At 31.3% G+C, this 10,791-nt stretch overlaps 1 protein-coding gene across 1 annotated transcript; it reads right to left on the bottom strand.

The window, feature by feature from the left end:
- Positions 1 to 216: 216 nt before the first annotated feature.
- On the bottom strand, positions 217 to 6,533 carry LOC132727495 (uncharacterized). The gene is made up of 2 exons (XM_060713025.1): positions 6,335 to 6,533; positions 217 to 1,833 (listed from the first exon to the last, which is right to left on the bottom strand). The coding sequence occupies exon 2, from the start codon at positions 1,757 to 1,759 to the stop codon at positions 377 to 379; it is 1,383 nt and encodes a 460-aa protein (XP_060569008.1). The 5' UTR covers positions 1,760 to 1,833; positions 6,335 to 6,533; the 3' UTR covers positions 217 to 376.
- Between the last annotated feature and the right edge of the window lie 4,258 nt (positions 6,534 to 10,791).

Below are 10,791 nucleotides of genomic sequence, written 5' to 3'. Positions count from 1 at the left end.
GTCAAACATGCGCTCCGCTCTGCATATTGTCTCATTATGGTGAATATTTCTGGCAAGTAGTTACAGTTTCCTTTCACCGGTTATATTGATACAGACCGGACACAGAACCTACTTACAGACGGGGGAAAGGACGGACGACCAGGCGCATAATATTATTCGCCGATATATTTTCGGGCATATAAAAAAGGTAAAAGCTATAAGTATTATGTACCATTGTCATTTATTATAATAGCCTCGTTATTATAAAGACTCGTTTCACATCATGGTATTTAAGCTGCCGAACAGTCGAAGTAGGTTGTTAACCACAAGGTATTTTTCGTTATGTATTTAGCTTAAACTTATTTTCATTGTATTAATGTAATTCAAATTAAAATTATTATTCTACAACATTTTGCTTGAAATATTTCTGAAATATTGAAACACATTTTTCGAGTTCTAGATATTTGTTTACGATTGGCAAGGACTTAACATAAGACACAGCATCAGTCATGAGACTGTTTACAATAATGATATCGTCAACATTTGGATGGTCAGCGCAACAGATTTCTTCGACCGACAAGAGCATTCTCTCGATTCCGAGTAGGAAATGTTCACATGGAATCGGAAAATCCTTGCTATCCATTATGTTATGATCTTTGATAAAAATACTAGGAATATGCAATTTGAATTTTTCACCCCGCATTAAAAGGCGGACCAAACGACTGACTTCAACTTTTTCCCCAGTTGTCCTGTTGAATAGGTAGTGAAGGCATACTGCAACAAGCTGTTTGAAACAGACTGCAAGGTTTGCTCTTTCTTTACAGTGATAACCATGTTTTAGTACAAGTGTTTTAAAAACGTACGAGGATAAGAAGTTTACACCTCCGCCACTATTGAAAATATACTTTAATAGTTTATAACAGTCTTTGTGATGAGTATCTAGACAACGGATAAGATCTACTTCCGTCTCTGTAAAGGTCAGTCGGAAACAAAGTGGACATGATGGTCCATTTTCGGGACTCCAAACAAGCATGAACTTACCATGCTTGACAATTTTGTTGATAATATGTGCATGGAACGTGTCATTTTCATTAATTATATCGTCAATGAAATCAAATTCAATGGCTGGTGTAATGTCCACTTTGATCGTTGTTTGACTTTTCGTACGACAATAAGGCTCCCAGAGAAAGTGCTGTGTAAATGCCGGTCCGTTCTTTCTGACGAAATTTGCCACGCGCATCACTCCTGTTTCTGTAACAATAACACCTTTGTCTGGTAAGTTTTTTGCTCTTTGTGCAACTTCGTACATGAAAGCATTGCTGAGTGTATCAAAATAATCCGAAAACAAATTTGTAGATCCGTGTGATTTAAAATTCCCAGGCAGGTAATTCCCTCGGAGCCATTTGAACCATTTCTCTTTTAAATCAGGATCTGTGACTTTAATATGGGCATAGCCTCTATCTTCCTTACATACTCTCTCGACCTGCATTCCAGTCGCTTTATGGATAACAAGGTAGTCGAATTCGTCTGGAAATACAATACTTGTCCTTTCTGCCATACTCCCCACACTTAGAAGTCTTGAGAATGGAAGCCACTGCACATTTGATGTCACATACCCTATAATGATCGAAACTAGGGTTTCTACAGCACTTATTATGCTACATGTCTCTTCTCTAGATATTTGAAAATTTATTCGCTTCTTTAGTAGATCGCGAAAATAGTAGGTCAGTTTACAATTCTTTTCGTCCTCTCTAACGTCACTATCTTTATTTTCTGCCATCGTGTATCAAAGTAGTATTTAAGAACTATGTTTTGTGTAACCGTCAATGCATTTTCAACTCATTCTGTTTTCACCTGAAAATGATTAAATATATAGACAAATACTTTTTTGATAAAAATATATTTGACAATGTATTAAAATACTTGGACAGTACATAGATTTATATGTTGGCAATTTCTCAAATTTCTCCCTACATTGTCAAAAATATACAAATAGATCCTGGCATTTTGCCAATTGTGAACGGTAAAAGTTTAAATAACTTTACAATTTGCCATTATTATTTTCAACTTTATATTCAATTTGGTAACCAAGTCATTAACTGTGTCTTGAGAATATTTCTATAAATACCCTCTGTAATTTATCAGTGGCATTCATTTGATAAAAAACTATGACAGTCTTTTAACACATTATTCAATTTTCATTTTGTTATCCGAAACTTTTTTCTTTGTAAATTTTTGTTCAATTATCATTCTAATATTCATTCATTTTAAACATATAGCTCATTCGTCTAACGTTAAAAACGAAAAGCCATAATGTGAATGTCGTCCTCTAAGGCAAATACGATTGACTTTAAATGTTATAAAATTAAAATAAAGAATAAAAAAAAAAAATCTGGAAAGTATATTTCGGTACTTAAATCATTTAATTTATATATAATCATTTAACTTGAAGGTAGACTATAAATTGATTATGTTACTCAATGGTATGTTTATATTTGTTAAGATAAGAGTTACAAGTTTGATATAATCATTTAGGCTAAACGATATAGTTACGTACATATGTGCGTCATCGTCAAATACGAGTCAGCTTAACGATGGCTATAGATAAGAACACTTAAAAAAAAATATCTTGTTTAATTCATGATATTTAAATAAAAAACAAAAACTTATTTGAATAATGGTTATACGTTTGACCTGATGAAATAAATGTACTTAATAAAGAAAATGCATTTATAAATCTCCATATTCGACCGCTTTGTTGGAAATTTCCATTTCAATTTAGTTATTACTTGTAAGATCAGTCTAGACACGTTCAGTCGCTATTTTAAAATTTACAAATACTCACAAGAAGGAGTAATGAATGTAAAAGAATGATATTTGAAATGACTCCCTGAAAAGAAATTATGCATGACAATTTCAAATTATTTATTTTTTGTGGTGTTGATGGAACAAATATTTTTTTCTTAAAAAATGTATTCATAATGCGGCTGCGCAGCTTGTTTTGATGGTAAAGTTCAGGTTGATCAGACAGTATCAAAAGTCATAAAGCAATTAGTGCCAGTTGTGTAATGCAATAAACTTTTTTCTCGATTTGATGTATAAATTACAATATGGCAATAGAAACATAACCTTTGCATATTGCAACCTAGTGGATTCGTAATTAAAACGCACACTAAAGTTTTATTTAAGCCACAACAGCCAGAAACTTAATTGATATAGTGCAGTATGACGCAAACATATGTTATCATTTGTAAACATAGCACACACATGAAAGCAAATCGGGTGGACTTAATGCAACTCCTTAATTAAACAAGAGACATCGCCTGACAACGCTTGACTTTGTTTTACCGTTTTCTAAAACCAAACAAATTAACAGTTTAAACAAACCTTTAGAAAGAAAATTAAAGAGAAAATTAAATTTTCCTTTTATTTCAAATTTTAATAGATCTGTCTCGTCATACTTTTTCGGTTTTGTCCAAGTATTAATCCTTTCAAATATAACTAAATCTAATCAAAATTCAATGATTGAACTGGCATGGTCATTTAAGGAAAACGCGACACTTTGCGAGCTTTCGAGTAACGTCTTGAAAATTGGCATGCAAAAATTTGACCATACGTCAGGTTAGATTTCTTTGATTTTATTTCAAAAGTTTCAGCCAATTTTTGTACACATGACGTCAAATCTGATCACCAGAGCCCGTTTTTGAACATGACGTCGTTGCGTTTCCTTGGCAACTATTACGGGTATCATAACGCCATATGCGGACAAAATTGAATTCTACAGCATTAAACGGAAATATTTTTTAAGCTGATATAAACATTAATTGTGTTATCGTTTTACGCCGAACAATGTTTGAACAATGGAAAGAAAATAGTCACTTTGTGTAAAATTTGGCGTGTGGTTTAGCCACATTTTCGGCTTTAAACCGGCTTAGTTGCCTTTGCCTTGTTGATCTTTATTCTTGTTATTTTAGTAAATTATTCTTGAAATAAATTTTTGTTTTCTTTTTTTAACGTCCTTTAAAATGTATACTCAGTCTAAATGACTTTAAACATAGGAAGTCAACGACTGATACCTTACGGTACACGTGATTTTATTTGCTCCCATCCTTGAGTTATTTTGTAACGAAATTCGACGTATGCAGATGAGTTTGAGACTTCAAAGTGCGGCAAAAATGTTTAGCTTATCAGGAACATTGTCCTAACTAAACATATAAAAAACCACATCAATGAACTGTTACATGTCAAATGCTTGAAATTTGTAATGAGACCTTAAGATGAAAAAAAACAACATATATCTAAAATATTAGTTTGGGCTTCAGGCGTTGATACTTCGGTTATTCATATCATACGTGCTATTTCGTAAGAGCACATCACAGTTTCTGATAGATATATAGTCGATTAGCCGATAGAAGCAAAGACTGGAACTCAGACTAGTAAAATCATGATACAGGTACATTTCAACAAGAACAAGATTAGCAATAGTTTCTTATTTTAGCAATTTTAAATTGTAATATGCATATGAATATGGAATGAGAAGAGAGGTAACTCTGTAAGTGACATTGGACATTCTTGCAGAGTTGCCTCCCTTCCATTAGATTAAAATTTCATAGTCTCTTGTAATTCCGATAAGAATGGCCGTACATAAATAACTTTTACTTTGTATAATTATGTCATTGAATTGGTTTATGTTGTTATGTATGGATGAGACTCAAATAAAGAATATATATATATAACGAATACAAGGATAGCGGCTGTGCATTACACTTGCTAGATATGTTACTACAATTGTGTAGTTAACTATCATGGGCTTGGTCGAAATTGAATTTTATTGAATTAATTATCACCTTTCTGTTTGTGACGTTTATGTTTGCTGAGAAAAGAAATTACAAAAAACAAACTAACAAACTTTCTTCTTATTTTTAAGCATAGAATAAATATACATTTTAAAGGGCGCTTAAAGAAAAAAATATTTCAGAAACGTTTAACTAAGCCGCTTTAAATCCAAAAATGTGGCTTAACTAAAATCCCTTGAATGCTTTAGAAGTTAAGATATTTTGTCCGCCTATAGCGTTTTGATACCCGTTATAGTTGTCAAGGATACGCAGCGACGTCATGTTCAAAAACGGGCTTTAGTGGTGAATTTTGACGTTGTGAGTACAAAAATTGGCTGACAATATTGGAATAAAGTTAACGGAATCTAATCTGAAATATAGTTAACGTTTTACATGCCGATTTTCAAGACGTCACTCGAAAGTTCGCAATGTGTCGAGTTCTACCTTAAAGGTCATGGTCATAGTTAAATAATTCAACATGACTGTTTTGTCAAAAGTGTTTTTTTTTGCCCACGGATAAAATCAAGCTCGTACATTAATAAGAAAATTATGACAACTTAACCAAAATTCAATGCATTGAAGTTGACGGTCAAGGTCATTTAAAGCTCAATGTCAATGTCATTTAAAAGGTTCTGTGTAAACAGGTTGTTTTGTCCAAGTATGAAAATAAACCATTATCAATTATGTTACAGCCTATTATACCGATAATTAGTGAAAACTGAATAATTTGACCTTCAAGATTAATGTAATACATAAGTGAACGTCAATTTGATTTTGATATACATAACGGTTCTGACCTAAAAGAAGATGTGTTAAATTCATTTATAAATAATAAAGTTATAGCCAATTACAGAAAAAAATGAGAAATTCACGTATTTAATTTTACAGTCAAGGTCAATTTAGGTCAAGATAACATCAAAATTATTTGATATGTTTGTTCGGTAGCAAGTCTTGTTTTGTCCATGTATAAATCAAATCCGTACATAAATAACAAAATTAAGTCAATTTAAGCAAAATTCAATAATATCACCTGAACAGGTAAAGTCAAGGCTTTAAGTCGAGTTCATTTAAGCATTTTAGATGAAAACTATAAATAAAACGCAGGACGTACTTTAAAAATACCGTTCTGAATAATAACGATCAGTTTTAATAAATACAATAGTAAAATAACACTGTTTTTTAAAGCGACGTTTTCGATCAAAAAGTTTCCCAAGTTATATTAGGGTTTTAAAAGTTTCAAAGTCTATTTGAGGGTACTGTTAGTTTCAAAACTATTTTTAAATATAAAATTTTTCAAACTCATTTTGGCAACTTTAGGTTGCAAAATCTAACTAAGGGTACAATACAAGTTAGTTTTCAAACCGATTGTCAGCATTTTCTTTGCTAGGTTAGGGAATCATAGATTTTCAAGTTAATTTAAAGATAATATTGATTCCGAATCTTATGGTACGTCTTAGTTTTGATTAATATATCTTATTTGTAATAAAATGAAACAGGTGAAAATCATTTTTAGTACGTACATGAGTTATCATATGATATATCCAGTACATTGAATTACAGTTGAATTTTTATCCAGTTGCTTTGATAATAGATGTAACCGATATGGTATTATTTGCGTTTGGATATTAATTCATTACTACTTGATAAAATGTTGCTATTATGTTACTAGTCCTATAAACACAAGTTAAAATGTAAAATAATTTTAAAAAGAACAACATTTAAATCATCACGTTAACAACACAAATATCTTATCATGATATGTCAATTACATGTATTTGAATAACATCTTAAAGATAGAAACGAAAAATTGTTCAAATATTTGAATACTGTATATACGAGGACCATTCATGATGTTCCCGGACTGGGACGATGTCTTTAAAAATGTCACTCTAATCTAAAAGATTGCACATACATTGATGTGTTTTAACTTATTGACGATTTTCAATAATATGTAATAGATACAGTACGAGTTTTTCTTCAAAAGTGTCTTCTTACAGACGTAAAAAGACAGTTTGCTAGGATAAACAACAAATTGTCCGAGGCAAAGCCAAGACACTTTTGAAGTAACTGTATCTGACTTATACAACGCTTAAGTGTAAAGAGCAGATAAATTAGTGAACACATTTAATGATAAATAGATCTTATTGAAATTGAATGCTTGTTCAAGTTGAAAATATAAAATAGAAAATATTTGCATGGCCTTTAAGCTTTGGGCATTGTAATCAGTGTAATTAGTGTAGGTAAATTGTATTCTCACGGAATTTTCGTGCACTCATATCGGACAGAATTCACTTTCACTCATGATAAACAATGATTAATGGCTGTCATCGGATATATCAATTATGTCATTCAACATTGAAATCGTCCCTGAATAGTTTTGTGTCAATGTTATATGGATAACGTCTTGCGCCCCAAATTTGGTAAATTTCCTTATTCACATGCTTAGCTTATCGCAATGTTCTGTTGATATTTTGTGGATGGCGGGCAGTTAATGTCATGTTCATGATGTTGCTTTTTATAGAATGTCAGACGATATACAAAAAGATAGAGTTTAAGCATCTTCTAATGAATAACTGTAAGTTTCGTCAATGCTAAAAAGTAACTTTGATCCTTCAAATGGCCATCCAATTTCATAATTTATCAAGTTCGCTACATCTTTCCATCGGTTACTAAGGTGTTACTAAAATCGCTTGTTAAATTTAAGAGTGACTAAATCTCTTTATTCGAGCGCACTGGCTCTTGTTTATAGATAAGTAGCGAGATTTAACATTCTCTTTCGAAAATCTTTCACTATATACAGTCACTGGTACTGTAAATAAGCTACAGTTCTCGAAAGAAACATGCGAAAATTTTTGATTTGCACGAAGATTAAAGTTAAAGTGACATTATGCTCATATTTTCATAGTCAAATTGAGCTGAACTGACTATATATTTCAAAAGAGTGACTGTTAAAATGGTGATTGACCAACAGTTCATATTGAAAATGTTTAGGATAAAATTTAAATCTGCATAAAATATAAAAAGATTGCACCACTCTTTTCATGAACGATATTGACGAAAATTCGATTTGAATCCATGCATTGTTTATAATTGTTAATGTGAAATACCAGGTAAATTTTTATATTGAAAGGAATTATGGCAAAATGAAAACTTATTTTGACATTCACTTTTTCACTCATTTATACCTTTGGATGGGCATAATGTCACTTTAAGCATGTGACAAATTCAAAGTAAAATGGTGCGATAAGTTTTTTTTGCGAGAATGTTAAATCTTTCTACTTAATCTATAAAATACAGAATAGCGGAAAAAAGACTTTAAGAGAAAACAAATCCTGCATGTCAATAGAAGTCCTTTAACTGGCCCAAGCAGGACAAGAATTGATCAGTAGTTAAAGCAAATCGATATAAATTAAACTATGACATCCAGAAGTGTTTCCTCCATTTCAATATTATTTTCTATGCATGACACTACTGAATTTAGAAATGAAACTGATTGAAACTGTAACTGATTAATTATTACTGCTTATATGATTTCATGGTTAAAACTTGAGTACTTCTCGTGGCTCTTGACTTAGTTTCGAGGGAGCACCATCAGATAAGAAACCAACTAGTGATACCAAATAAAATGTCCATACACAGTCTGGACAAGACAATGGTAGAGTCATGGCAATCCATTGACTGAATTTAGGCTTCTTAACTCTCCATGGCTTATGTAAACAGTCTTATGGATTTTGAAAATGTTAATCAAAATATCTGTTTTTGTTTGAAATAAATAACCTGTCATTTGTAAATTTGTATTAACTTATAATCATAGATATTTAATCTTCTGCAAATGACTGTCCAAAACAATGTCAACCAGGCATCAGACTGATTCAAAACAGTTGAGATGAATTTGAATTAGACTTGTAAAACAATACATGTTTGGCATTGAAATGTTTCTATCTTGATTGATTTTTATTTGTGCAAAGTCATGCCATCACCATGATCACTTTAATTGTAAACGTAATGTTATCTATTAACATGTTATAAATTATCAGTTTTAATTGATTCAAGGGATTTTTTAATGGCATATAATGCCTCAGAAATGCTTTCATTTTTATCTTTTTAAAAGCTTTTGAATTTTGTGTCCAGATAAAGTTTTCAAAAAGTAACTAATTTGCAAATTACATGAACCATCGTTTTCTTCTGTTACTTTTTAGCAGTAAGTAAAGTTATTTTGATTAAGTATTTTGTATGGAAGTCAAAATTCTACATTGTTTATTTTTGTTTTTACTTTTATAACAAATAATTTATTTACTGCACTTCTTTCATCAGGTTATAAGCATGTGACATGTTCTAAAACCATTATTTGAAAATCTTAAAAAATATCTCAAAGAAAACCTCATTTGTTTCCCAGGCAAGATGTGTACTATTACTTCCACCACAAGCTTTTCACTGCTCTTAGAAAAGCCATGGTTTGAATTGTACGTGGCAGGTAGTAAATACCAAAGTAAACACAATCAATGCAATTCATCTTTGTTGAATATTCTGTAGCAAAACACTAGCTTGGTAGCCCTTGATGCCCAAGTCTGTCTCTTAATTACACAATTGAGGTAAACTTGCAATTCTGCATTTCTTGAAATATATTAGTGTCAGAGGTGTTTAACATTACCTGTTTTATTATGTTTTGAACCTGTGGACATTTTACCAAAGGGAATCATCTGTACAAACTATGTAATACTTCGGGTTTGTACTTGACACAATACAATTATATGACTGATAATTAATATAACGCAACTGGAACTGTTTAAAAATTGTCAATGTTGCAAAAAATCAATGTTGTTAACTGTTGTCCGTGCACATAAATTAAATACAGTCATTGTTCAACCCTGTGAAAAGCTGTCAAAAACTTTTCGGATAGTGTCTGTCTCGATTCATGTACAGACAAAATTCAAATGACATGCACACTTTTTTATTATAAACAATGCTTGTTATTCAAACAACCTAGCCATTGCTGTTAGAGAATTTAAGTAAACACAAATTTTGCAGACAAACCATAATGGTCAAATATTGCTATAAATAAATGTCAAATAGTAGAATCGAATAAAAGGTTCATAAATTTGATAACTTTTATTTTTTCACAATAAATAGTGCACTGCTTTGCAAATATATCACACTGATTTTTTAGAGAAAGTCTTTGGAAATTAACATGAACAAATTATAATAGAGGTATAAATCATACTCTAATTGAAAAATTGATATCAAAGCTACAAATGCAAATCTAAAAGCTTATCAATGATTACACTTACAATATTAGAAGTAGAAGATGTATTGTATTTTTGCTAATTTTTTTCATCTTTACATCATAGTCATTAGTCCATTAAAACTGATGACTAGCTTGTGATTATATGAAAATCTTCATATCTAATGTGTTTTCTACTTTGGTATATATAGTCCATTATAGACTATTAAGTAACATTTCTGCCAAATAGTTTAATTTTCTTCCATCGGTTCAAAAGATACAGAGCGGAAACAAACTTTTGAAACTGATATAAAATGACTGTGTGACCTTGACCTAATAAATGTCAATAATGCACCCTGCACATTGTTTCATTATGATTAACACTTTTGCCATGTAGTTTTAATTTCCTTCCACCGATACAAAAGATACAGTATGGCACGGAATTTTGAGATTGAGGCAAACTGACTTAGCGTGACCTTGACCTGAGGAAAGTTAAACTTGCGTTCTGTATTTCGTTCTAATTCGGTTAATATGTTGGGCAAGAAATTATAATTTCCTTCCACTGGTTAAAATTTATACAGGCCGGACACGAAACTTGCTAACGACGAGCGGACGGACGACCACGTGCATAACATTATACGCCAAAACAAGTGTTTCGGGCGTATAAAGAAGTAAAAGCTATGTATAATTATCATTTATTAACGTACATAATATTAAAGAAGCTAAACAATGATTCTCTCACAACATGGAATTTGA

The sequence above is a fragment of the Ruditapes philippinarum genome, unplaced genomic scaffold (assembly GCF_026571515.1).
Source record: "Ruditapes philippinarum isolate M1 unplaced genomic scaffold, ASM2657151v2 ctg4377_1_1_1_1, whole genome shotgun sequence".
Lineage (NCBI taxonomy): Eukaryota > Metazoa > Mollusca > Bivalvia > Venerida > Veneridae > Ruditapes > Ruditapes philippinarum.
Note: the sequence above shows the minus strand (reverse complement) of the source record. Positions and strands in the feature narration are given on the sequence as shown.

Excerpts from the sequence above, each read along its gene's own strand:
- LOC132727495 (XM_060713025.1), bottom strand. The coding sequence starts at position 1,759 with ATGGCAGAAAATAAAGATAGTGACGTTAGAGAGGACGAAAAGAATTGT.